Below are 13,142 nucleotides of genomic sequence, written 5' to 3'. Positions count from 1 at the left end.
AATTGCAGTTTTATATGATAATAATTTTCTTGTCTGAAATAGGGACAAGTGTACAGTTGAAATCCAGTGTATTTTACATATTCCTTTTTAAATAAACAAAGAGAATTAATGGTAAATCTTCCTGTACAGGTATTACTAGAAAAGACAAATTAAATTGAGAATGGAAATGGGGAATGTGTCAAGGGGACAACAGCCCAACCTAAGAGCAAAAAAACAAAACATGTGAAGGCCACCAATGGGTCTTCATTCTCTTCAACACTGCCAGAAAATCTGGCAGCAGTCCTTTTGCGCCAATTACTGTTTTTCAGGGGTATCATTTGCGCCAAATTTTGTTTTCCAAATGTATCATTTGTGCCAATAATTGAAACTCATTTACGCCAATTTACCTGTACATATATCTATCATAAGTATTAATGATTAATATTTATTCTTATTTTTGGCTTAAAAAGTATCATACGATCGGAGATATTTCACCATGAAGATGAACATCTGGAGAGAAATGACTTGAAATGCTGTGAGTAGACAGTCCATGTACAGAGAGAGAAGAAAACTTATTGCTTTGCTGAATATTTGATACAAGATATGCCAAAAGAGAAGAAAATACAAGCTTCTGCTGATTATGTTTTAGCCACATATATTGATGACACAGTGCTTTGCTCCCACCATACGTATGAGCTGAAATTCTATCTACTGCAAGACGTAAATAGTAATGAAGCAGAAGCATTCCACTGGGAATTATAATGAACTGTTTTATGCATTTCATCCTTCAATGTTTGTCTTTTTGGACAATAAACTGAAATTACAAGCTATTACATACATTAAATTAGGAAATACCCTAGCAGCAGCAGTAGTAAGATGAAAGTATGTTTCAGAAAAAGAAACATTTGCCGTGTAAAATGCCCATTCCAAGTCAGAATAAAGGTGGAGGGAAGTCATTTTTCTTCTAATTAGCGCAATCGTATGTTTTATTTTTGGCGCAAATGATACCATGTAATTTTAAAACAGGTGGCGCAAACGTAGCATTGGAGAAAAAAAGTTGTGGCATAAAAGGACTCATTTTTGGCGCAAACGGGTCTCTCCAGAAAATCCTGCACCCCAAGGTGTGTCAGCTGACCCCATTACAAAAATGTGTACTAGTTCTGTATTACATTTTCTGGTGTGGAGAGCTAATTTATGTATTGAGGGCACACCTGCTTCCTCCATCAGTAAAAACTGACTGTTACCAAATAGCACAATAGCGTTGATAGTGGTGCATGTCAACCAGTCGCATTATTGCAAATACTTAAAACCTCACATTATTTTCTGAATTTACAGTTATCATTATATATATTTTAAAAGGATTTTCATTATAACTACTGTTTTCAATAGTTTAATATTTTGATTTTGGTGCATAGTATAACCATATTTTCCTCTAGGCCTTTGAATGTGTATTCATCGTAAGCATTACAACTACATACACTGTCAACAAGTTTAGGAGCATGACTGAAAGCATTCTTTCACAAAGTCTTATACAGAATTGATTGGCTATAATCTGTGCTTCTTTTAAGATAGCTATCTTGTCAGTAATTGCCGTCCTTTAAATGTACTAGTAACTATTTGATTTTGATCAGAATATCTTGCAGTCTTGATAACTTTATTCACAAGGTTTTTTGGTCAAAACCTGGTTCTTTGAACTTTGAATTTATTTATATATTGCAGGAAAGAAACATTTTTTTGTGATTCATCATTTCATTTTTCATCATTTCATTTTGATGATTTCTGAGAATTAAAAAAAACAACACTAAAATGTGATATGCTAAAAGCGTCCCAAGCAATCAATTTCCAAAGAATAATATGAAGTCATTATACGACGGCAAAAATTGCAAATTTTTTGGTCGTATATTGGTATCACGTTGGCGTCAGCGTCGTCGTCTGAATACTTTTGGTTTTCGCACTATAACTTTAGTTAAAGTAAATAGAAATGTATGAAATTTAAACACAAGGTTTATGACCACAAAAGGAAGGTTGGGATTGATTTTGGAAGTTTTGGTCCCAACAGTTTAGGAATTAAGGGCCAAAAAGGGCCCAAATAATTATTTTCTAGGTTTTAGCACTATAACTTTAGTTAAAGTAAATAGAAATCAATGATATTTTGACACAAAGTTTATGACCACAAAAGGAAGGTTTGGATTGATTTTGGGTGTTTTGGTTCCAACTGTTTAGGAATTAGGGGCAAAAAAAGGGCCCAAATAAGCATTATTCTTGTTTTTTGCACAATAACTTTAGTATAAGTAAATAGAAATCATTGAAATTTAAACACAAGGTTTATCAACACAAAAGGAAGGTTGGGATTGATTTTGGTCCCAACAGTTTAGGAATTAGGGACCAAAAAGGGGCCCAAATAAGCATTTTTCTTGGTTTTCGCACCATAACTTTAGTATAAGTAAATAGAAATCTATGAAATTTAAACACAAGGTTTATGACCATAAAAGGAAGGTTGGGATTGATTTTGGGAGTTTTGGTCTCAACAGTTTAGGAATAAGGGGCCCAAAGGGTCCAAAATTAAACTTTGTTTGATTTCATCAAAAATTGAATAATTGGGGTTCTATGATATGCCGAATCTAACTGTGTATGTAGATTCTTATTTTTTTGTCCCGTTTTCAAATTGGTCTACATTAAGGTCCAAAGGGTCCAAAATTAAACTTAGTTTGATTTTAACAAAAATTGAATCCTTGGGGTTCTTTTGATATGCTGAATCTAAAAATGTACTTAGATTTTTGATTATTAGCCCAGTTTTCAAGTTGGTCCAAATCGGGGTCCAAAATTAAACTTTGTTTGATTTCATTAAAAATTGAATAATTGGGGTTCTTTGATATGCCAAATCTAACTGTGTATGTAGATTCTTAATTTTTGGTCCCGTTTTCAAATTGGTCTACATTAAAGTCCAAAGGGTCCAAAATTAAACTAAGTTTGATATTAACAAAAATTGATATGCTGAATCTAAACATGTACTTAAGATTTTTTATTATGGGCCCAGTTTTCAAGTTGGTCCAAATCAGGATCCAAAATTATTATATTAAGTATTGTGCAATAGCAAGAAATTTTCAATTGTACAGTATTTAGCAATAGCAAGAAATCTTCAATTGCACAGTATTGTGCAATAGCAAGCAATCTTCAATTGCACAGTATTGTGCAATAGCAAGTATTTTCACTTGCACAGTATTGCGCAATAGTAAGATATATCTAATTGCACAATATTGCGCAATAGCAAGAAATTTTCAATTGGAGTTATCTTTCTTTGTCCAGAATAGTAGTTGAATCAACTTAAATCATTGTTTTATACAATATACAATGTATATTCACTTTTACTACCAACTGATAAATTAAAACAATCTTTACCATTCAGTGATAACTAGCACTTTTTTTTTACATTTTAATATTTTATGATGTATTTAAATGAGTAGTTATTGTTGCAAACTCCATTAGTATTTTGAATTGAGATCAGTTTTGGAATAAGGGAAAGGGGCATGTGAAAAAAAATTGGGTGGGGGGGAGGGGGGTGTTCAATTTTTCTCATTTCAGATTTCATAAATAAAAAGAAAATTTCTGTAAACATTTTTTTGAGAGGATTAATATTCAACAGCATAGTGAATTGCTCAAAGGCAAATTTTAAGTTTATTAGACCACATTCATTCTGTGTTAGAAACCTATGTTGTGTCAACTATTTAATCACAATCCAAATTTAGAGCTGAATCCAGCTTGAATGTTGTGTCCATACTTGCCCCAACCGTTCAGGGTTCAACCTCTGCGGTCGTACAAAGCTGCACCCTGCAGAGCATCTGGTTTTCCATATGCCTTAAAAACAATTATTTTGCTAACAATATTGTATGTTCTGAAACATAAGATTTTAAGTTACAAAAGTCTTTCATAAAAAAAATGGCAGTGTTTACAAAATTTACTCGAGGGACAGGCAAACCTGTTCTGTTTAAAAGTTTTAGGTTCTAGCTTCCACTAAATATATAGAATTTAAAAAAGAAACTGTTTTTTTTTTTTTTGGATTTGATGGGCATATTTTTCTCAAATATATTTGTGCATAAAGTGTGAAATATACTCAGTTTGGTTAAATCTTTGAGATGCCCCTTTCAGGTAACATTGTATTTTTGTATTGTATTGTTTGATATGGACAATAAATATCTTCACCATAATAACAGATTTTAAGGTAGTTCAGGGGTATAGAAAAAAAATTTACAGAAATTTTGTCAGAACTTTGCCAAAATAAAGATTTTACTATGCTTTTTTCAAAAAATAATAAAAAGTATGGGTCACAGTGCTATTTTTCTAGGTACAAGTCATTCAAAATTGCCAAAATTTGCTTAGATTGTTCATGAAAAAAACACATTTTTGTGCATTAAAAGAAATCTATAACACTGAATTTTGAAAAAAAATATGAGAGATAGGTTTTATAAAATGTTTCAAGAAAATAAAAAATAAAAAATGGTGCTTTCAAACTTGTTTTCTTCCTTAAAGTAAAAAATGAAAATTTCCCTTCGTATAAATTTTGTACTGTAAGAGCTATCTCCCCTTAAATGACTTATTTACAAAAATTGATTCTAAAAACACAAATATTTGGTATTTGTTAAAAGATTTTCAATAATGCAATGAGTCACTGAGTTTTTTTTATGATCATAAACAGTGTAACCAATAAATTGTAAATCTGTCGCCAAATTTGCAGATTTGGGCTAGGAACTAGATCGATTATGTACTGCGTTTGTTCCATTCAAGATGGTGGTATACCCCTGAACTATCTTAACTGAGAGGACAGCTGACCGTGCAAGGGCTGTCAAAGGGCTGTTTAAGCCATTTGAGTGGACAGTATCAAATGCAGTTCATGTGTTTGTTTGTTTGTTTTATCACCATCTACAGTTGTGATAAAAAAAATTTTTTTTAAAAAAAGCCCATCGAATTCCAATATTATCTTTCTTTAAAAAAAATGCATTTAACTTTTTTATATCTCATAGATGCTAGACCTTAAGACTTTTCCAACTGCACTGGTTTGTTTGTAATTGTGAGTAATTTTCCAGATGTAAATTCAACCATTTTTGTCGATTTGCTATGATGAACATCAATCAAACAATATTAGATCTAATACTAGTAAAATGTCTTAGCATAGACGAAAATAAAATAATAATTCAAAACTAAAATTATATATCAAATGATATAAACCAATTCAAGCCACCATGCATGTTCATACCTATTAAGAAATAACACCTAAATATTCACAAATAAAGTTCAGATAAAAAAACTGTCATACAATCTTATAGTTCCCACAGATTGCACACATAGCGATCCTACATTCTGTCGTTGGTGTTGTCGTCGGCGGCGGCGGCCACAAATATTCGCTTTGTGTGTGGTTAAAAGTTTTCAAAATTTTAATTACTTTCTTAAATTATCCTGGATATCTATCAATCTTGGACAGAAAATTGTTCGTGATCATAAGATAGCTATTCTGAAGTAAATTTTGTAATAAAAAATTCCTGTTGATCCGTATCCTATAAATGGACTTCGTTTTTCTGCAGTTAACAATACATTCACTCTGTGGTTAAAGTTTAAAAAATTTTAATAACTGTCTTAAACTATCCTGGATTTGTACAAAACTTTGACTGAAGTTCGTTTATGATCTTAAGATAGTATCCATACATGACATACTTCGCACCCATACAGCAAAATGGGCTTGGCAATTTTGTCAAAAAGATCTCGCTGACATTTTATGGAAAGCTGATACTTCCTTCCCATTTTCAAGACTTTTTTTTGTCATTTTGTTAAAGAATCCTCAGGTGTTACCTAAAAAAGATACAATTAATTATTATAAGACATAACACAAAACTAAAAGATCAAACTACAAAGCCCTTATTTATTACGTAACTTTAGTCAATCAGGATTTGATTGAATTAGGTGATTACAAGTGGCATTATTTAGTTCACAATCATCAAACAGTTGTTGAATAAACACACCAACTAATATTTTGATTAAACAAGTCATTGTGATGAGTTAAATTTTATAGGCTCCACTGGATTGAAAATATTTATTTATCTCTTCTAAGTGTGATTTGAATAAATAAAAATCGCCATGACATTCAAAGAGGTATCAAGGAAAATAACTTAATATTAATATGCTGAAGCTGCTATACAAACAGACACAATCACAACCATTTTCCGGTTTTCGTATTGACTTAAAATATTTCATCCTACTGGTACTCCAATATATTCATATTTCACTTAGCTGTTCTCATGCATCATTGATACTTTTTATAAATTCCATTTAAACTGATTAAAAGTCTTCATAGTGTATTCCTTATCATTTATTATGGGGCCGGATCGACGTGGGGCGGATCAACTTGGGACGGACCAACTTGGGGCAGGATTGACTTGGGGTCGGATCGGTTTCGGGCCGGAACGACCGGATACCGTTTTGTTCGTCCGTCTCCCGTCCATCCGTCCGTCTGTCTGGCTTATGGTTAAAGTTTATGGTCAAGGTATTTTTTAAATTGAGTTGAAGTTCAATCAAGTTGTAAATTAGTACATATGTTTCCTATGAAATGATCCTTCATTTTTTTTTGTAACAAGTTAAGAGTTTTGACCCCAATTTTATGCTCCACATCTGAGACTACTATAACACATGTCCTTTAGGCATAGGCGGATTTAGAGGGGGGCCAGGGGGCCCGGCCCCCCCCTTTTTGGGAAAAAATTTGGTTGCTTATATAGGGAATCATTGAAGCGTGACTGGAGCGGGCCCCCTCTTAGGTCAGTCAGTGGGCCCCCACTTATGAAAATTTCTGGATCCGCCACTGGTTTAGGAACATAGAAAATGATAGTGCGAGTTGGACTTCGGTGTACACTGGACACATTCTGGTTTAATATGTTTTGAAACAGTGAACACTATAAGTAATCTCTTATATACGTTCATGCTATTAAATAAAACCTATTTCTTTATTGAACATTCGTGTTTTCGGGATGTATACGCTGGCTGGGGTTTCCAGAAACCCCACTCGTCACACCCTGTGGTTAAAATCCATAGTTATTCATAACAATAGATCGATTCAATTTACACTTATTTCAGAAATAGAAACTATAAAGTATAACAAGAGAACTGGACACAAGATCTTAGACGGATCGTTTGATGTTGTCTTACTTTTCGATTATATTTCGGTTATTAATCTTATTCCCATGCCGAATTGTCCAATGAAATGTAACGTTACAAAACAGGCCGGTCAAGGTTGGGTCTGATGAAAGTTCCATAGAAGACCATACTTCGCATATATCATCATCGGCATGTTGTCTAACAGTATTTACCAACCACAGGTAAATTAGTTTATTGATGATAAAGTGAGAAATACACCGTTCAAATGCTATATTTGTGTGCACTATTGACACTTGTGTGTTCATTCTAAACAAACTGGAAGACTCTCTCATGTGGTTTCGTAATCATAAACGAATTCGGAGTAAATGTCATAAAATGATAAAGTGAAGTAGAGATCACCACAGCCTCTTCAATATGACAATAGTGGATTTTTGGAAACCCTATCTTGAGTATCTTTCACAGCCATTTAATTTATTGTTACAACCTCCAGGATGTTCTTGAGCCAACCATGATTATGTAAACTCACCATTGGCATTGAATTATATAAACTAAGGAATGAAAGGATTAATAGTTAATTGCTGAAATTATAAGGATGCCCATCTGTATCTGTATTGTCTATCTTCTGCCAATCTAGACACACCTTCTTAATAGGGATAAAAAGTCAACTATCCACCAATATATAATATGAGGCAGGCATTACCTGTTCATGGGGACGAAGTCTGTATGAATTTTTTTTTTGTAACTGTTAAAAAAAGAAACGGAAATACCATAACGTTTCCGATTTTGGTTTTGTTGTTAGGGATTTTAGTTGTGACGTTATTTAAGTTATGACGTCATATGCAATGTAAACAAAGAAACGCTATCATCAGGTAACGTTTTTTCATATCAAGGAATTATTGAAAATGAAATTGGTATTTCGTTCCTTCCTATTTATACTGATAAATATATATTTTACTCAGTTTCATGCAAACGAGACCAGAAAAAGGAAGTACATTGTAGATTTCTGCGCAGATGCGGGAATTCAAAACATGACATCAAAAAAATTGAATGATTTCGAGTTCATTAGTACAATGAAAATTTCGGGATTTTTTTTTTTTTTTTTTAATTGAATTTTCTACTGTTATTGGGAATTTCGTCCCCATATAAAAAAAATAAGAACGGTCACACTATTGAATTATTTACAGTTTTATCACAATCCTCCACCAATAAAACAAATTGTCAAGGTTTATTTACACACCAAAAAAAAAAAAAAAAAAAAAAAAAATTCATCTGCTATTATCTAAGCACACTGTCTCTTATCTGTGATAAACTGAGAATCACAGGGATTTTGAAAAAGTTAAGATATTTATACTTATTGAAAAAAAAATTAGATGAGATAATTTATACTATTTGAAAATAGTTTATCCATAAGTGTAAAAAATTTAAGGGAAACTCGGAAGTACCAAGATGCAATCAGTCCTCAAGAAGAAAAATTGTTAAAGAGTTTTTGACTTCTTTGTAATGTCCAGTAGCTGATGTCTTCTAGCATGTTTTAGCACAAGCTTCTTCATAATGGTTCTAGTTCAGTATCAATGTCTGATATATGAGCTTGAGAGTTCATCCGTGTGCAATAAAAATATGGGTTGACTATTATTGTTGTAATATGAATTGCAGCATCTACTTTATGTTTGGCAAATAGCATACTACTTATGTTTATTATTTCTAACATGAGCCCTGAGGTTTTCGTATGCATTCTACTTCACAAATCAACAGGAAATGATTCAATGTTTCTTCGTTCTTTTTGCACATCATGCAGGTACAATCTGGTATAGCTTCTATATATATATATACCATCTATATATGTATCTTTACAATCTTGAATCGTATCCTAAGGTTGAAATTAACACAAATTGTCTCTAGTCTTGGTACTCCTTGAATTCCTAATACATTGTAATCGTAAGTACCTCCTTCTGTCAGTCACATTTTTGGTTGCCAGATGATAAACATGAAAGAGGAGAATCAATTTTTTAAATGAATTGAAATTTTAAAAGAGTGCTTCGGACCTCTTAAACAGGTTGAGTTAGATTATTGTCATTTAACTTTTACCTTCCAGAATAATATTAACCCTGGATGTTTGAATAATTACTAAGTTTGAGGTTTGCAGATGATAAATTATTTATTTTGAAATTGATTGAAATTTTATATTTAATGTTAACTTTGCTTTTTTTATTCTTTTCAATTATACTTTTCAGAGTTTTATTACTTTGAAGGTTGGAATAGTTTTTAAATGTTTTTGGTGTACCGATATAAGAACCCCCTTTTTCAAATTCTTTTGAAATTTTGATGGAATGTTTTGGACCACTGTCCACTAAAGACAGGTAAAATCCAATTTTTGTCTTTCCTTTTTCATAGTGGTAACGGTACATGATTGCTGAAAATTTAAGGTTTCCTAGTTTTTATACGACCGCAAAATTTGAAAAATTTTTCGTCGTATATTGCTATCACGTTGTCGTCGTCGTCGTTGTCTGCGTCGTCGTCGTCGTCGTCCGAATACTTTTAGTTTTCGCACTCTAACTTTAGTAAAAGTGAATGGAAATCTATGAAATTTTAACACAAGGTTTATGACCACAAAAGGAAGGTTGGTATTGATTTTGGGAGTTTTGGTCCCAACATTTTAGGAATTAGGGGCCAAAAAAGGGCCCAAATAAGCATTATTCTTGGTTTTCGCACAATAACTTTAGTTTAAGTAAATAGAAATCAATGAAATTTAAACACAATGTTAATGACTACAAAAGGAAGGTTGGTATTGATTTTGGGAGTTTAGGTCCCAACAGTTTAGGAATTAGGGGCCAAAAAGTGACCCAAATAAGTATTTTTCTTGGTTTTCGCACCATAACGTTAGTATAAGTAAATAGAAATCTATGAAATTTAAACACAAGGTTTATGACCATAAAAGGAAGGTTGGTATTGATTTTGGGAGTTTTGGTCCCAACAGAATAAGGGGCCCAAAGGGTCCAAAATTAAACTTTGTTTGATTTCATCAAAATTGAATAATTGGGGTTCTTTGATATGCCGAATCTAACTGTCATGACTGTGTATCTAGATTCTTAACTTTTGGTCCCGTTTTCAAATTGGTCTACATTAAGGTCCAAAGGGTCCAAAATTAAACTTAGTTTGATTTTGACAAAAAATGAATCAGTTAGGTTCTTTGATATGCTGAATCTAAAAATGTACTTAGATTCTTGATTATTGGCCCAGTTTTCAAGTTGGTCCAAATCGGGGTCCAAAATTAAACTTTGTTTGATTTCATCAAAAATTGAATAAATGGGGTTCTTTGATATACCAAATCTAACTGTGTATGTAGATTCTTCATTTTTGGTCCTGTTTTCAAATTGGTCTACACTAAAGTCCAAAGGGTCCAAAATTAAACTTAGTCTGATTTTAACAAAAATTGAAATCTTGGGGTTCTTTGATATGCTGAATCCAAAAATGTACTTAGATTTTTTATTATGGGCCCAGTTTTCAAGTTGGTCCAAATCAGGATCTAAAATTATTATATTAAGTATTGTGCAATAGCAAGTCTTTTCAATTGCACAGTATTGCGCAATGGCAAGAAATATCTAATTGCACAATATTGTGAAATAGCAAATTTTTTTTTAATTAGAGTTATCTTTCTTTGTCCAGAATAGTAAGCAAGAAATATCTAATTGCAAAATATTGTGCAATAGCAAGATTTTTTTTTAATTGGAGTTATCTTTCTTTGTCCAGAATCAACTTAAATCTTTGTTATATACAATATACAATGTATATTCACTTTTTACTACCAACTGATAAATTAAAATAATCTTTACCATTCAGTGATAACAAGCAGTTTTTTTACATCTTAATATTTTATGATGTACATGTATTTAAATGAGTAGTTATTGTTGCAAACTCCATTAGAAATTTTAATTGAGATTAGTTTTGGAATAAGGGAAAGGGGGATGTGATTAAAAAAATTGGGTTCAATTTTTCTCATTTGAAATTTCATAAATAAAAAAGAAAATTTCTTCAAACATTTTTTTGAGAGGATTAATATTCAACAGCATAGTGAATTGCTCTAAGAGAAAACAAAAATTTTAAGTTCATTAGAACACATTCATTCTGTGTCAGAAACCTATGCTGTGTCAACTATTTAATCACAATCCAAATTTAGAGCTGAATCCAGCTTGAATGTTGTGTCCATACTTGCCCCAACCGTTCAGGGTTCAACCTCTGCGGTCGTATAAAGCTACGCCCTGCGGATCATCTGGTTGTAATTGTAATTGAAAAATTTGGACCTAATAATAGGTTAAGAGTTTTTCATCATTTTCGTTTTTGGTGATGGCAGGGGTTTTGTATTCACTGGACCTCTCTAGTTTTCAAGGAAATTCATCATTATTTCTAAAATTTGAGATTAAAAACAATGAACATGTACTGTTTCAGGTTGTTGCTGCATTGTCACAGTTTTCTTCTCTATTGAGCTCTGCCAGAACAGGATCTAGTTCTGGTACCTATAGAAGAATAAATACACAAAGAACCAACAGAAAGACAAAACAAATAGCTAGTCAAGCAGCCAAACAAACAGATGAAGTTAAAAAGGCAACAAAGGTATCATTAGTACTTCACTTCAATTCAGACCATACATTGGACTTCTAAAAGTGTTTATTTGTTTATTTTCAGACCTTCAGGACTTTCATACATGTATTGGGAGAAGATGGTAAAAGAGGCTCTAAATTATATTTAATTTGTGTAACAATTCCTGCTAAATTTTCAACCCAAATCCGTCAAGCAGTTTAGTTTGTTTCTTTTATATACATATTGTGCATTGATGATGAGCACCATAGCTAATTTTTTTTTTTGCTGAATAAGGTTCTGTTTAAAACAAATAAAATCTCAAGAGGTAGACAAATAACAAAAAAACTATACAGTTAACTCTCGTTGTCTCGAACTCGGTTGACTCGAAATTTCGGATGAGTCAAAGTTTTCACGTGGTCCCGAACTTTATTCCATACAAAAGTATGTAATTCGACTCCTGATGAGTCGAAATTGGATGAGTCGAAATTTCGGTTGAGTCAAACTAAATTTACGGTCCCAAGGTTAACAAAAGCATTCAAAATTCATTTTTTATCTCGAACTAATACACATATGTCAAAACAGGACCTCCGGGATTTAAATGGATTGAATAGTTAATCTGACAATACACGTGTAATTAAATTTCCGGTCACTGACCACTCTATTGATTTATGACATGCTATTTCCATGAGTGTTTACCTAAGATTATCTTTTATAGAATTTTGACAAATAATTAGTGATAAATTGTTAATATTCATGAAAAAGTATTTAAAATGTTTACAAAACAATTAATTTGTGATTTACACTAATGAGCTTGGGCGTGTATAAAGTGAGGATTATGGCTTCCGTTGATGATCACCTAAAAACTACTCAAACAGCGTCTTAAATCTTGTTATATTTTCTTTTGAAAAGAAAGAGTGAGATACAAATGTAGAATAGAAATCAACATTTTTTTTAAATCTCTTGTATCCGAGAATAAACAATTTTGTCAGCTATAACCGACCTGAATAACGAAACTTTCAATTGGAAATTACTCTCTTGGAAAAGCCATAGGATTTTTTTTTAATTGAAAGAATTGAATAAATAAAAATAAGGCCTTTATAATAATAAAGGACTGTGACAAACAAATACATCGATCTGATACTAGAATATCGATCCCCTTGCCATATTCACCCGGATTTATTTTAGCTTTACACAGCTAAGCAAGAGTTGTGTCTCTTAGATTGTCGAACTTCCGGTGCTCGTTTGAGTCGAACTACGTGTATCTCGAAATATTTCTCTGGTCCGGCTGACTTCGACATAACGAGAGTCGACTGTATTGCATTTTTATACTTTCAAACTAAATTATCTTAAAGTCATAAGAAACCTCAAATTAAAAGAAAAATAATGCATATATGTTTTTTTATAACTCAATGGATAGTTTTCATTATAAAATTTATGTACATGTACTTTTT

The 13,142-nt window shown here is 32.1% G+C and overlaps 1 protein-coding gene across 1 annotated transcript in view; it reads left to right on the top strand.

Annotated features, from left to right (window-relative positions):
* The first annotated feature begins 7,199 nt into the window (after positions 1 to 7,199).
* LOC143064476 (ATP-dependent zinc metalloprotease YME1L-like) overlaps positions 7,200 to 13,142 on the top strand; it is a 28,589-nt gene continuing 22,646 nt past the window's right edge. The window contains exons 1-2 of the mRNA XM_076237320.1: positions 7,200 to 7,337; positions 11,560 to 11,724. Coding sequence (XP_076093435.1) covers positions 7,308 to 7,337; positions 11,560 to 11,724 — 195 coding nt within the window. The 5' untranslated portion in view covers positions 7,200 to 7,307. The remainder of the gene's footprint in view (positions 7,338 to 11,559; positions 11,725 to 13,142) is intronic.

Source organism: Mytilus galloprovincialis, chromosome 2, assembly GCF_965363235.1.
Source record: "Mytilus galloprovincialis chromosome 2, xbMytGall1.hap1.1, whole genome shotgun sequence".
Taxonomy (NCBI): domain Eukaryota; kingdom Metazoa; phylum Mollusca; class Bivalvia; order Mytilida; family Mytilidae; genus Mytilus; species Mytilus galloprovincialis.
Note: the sequence above shows the minus strand (reverse complement) of the source record. Positions and strands in the feature narration are given on the sequence as shown.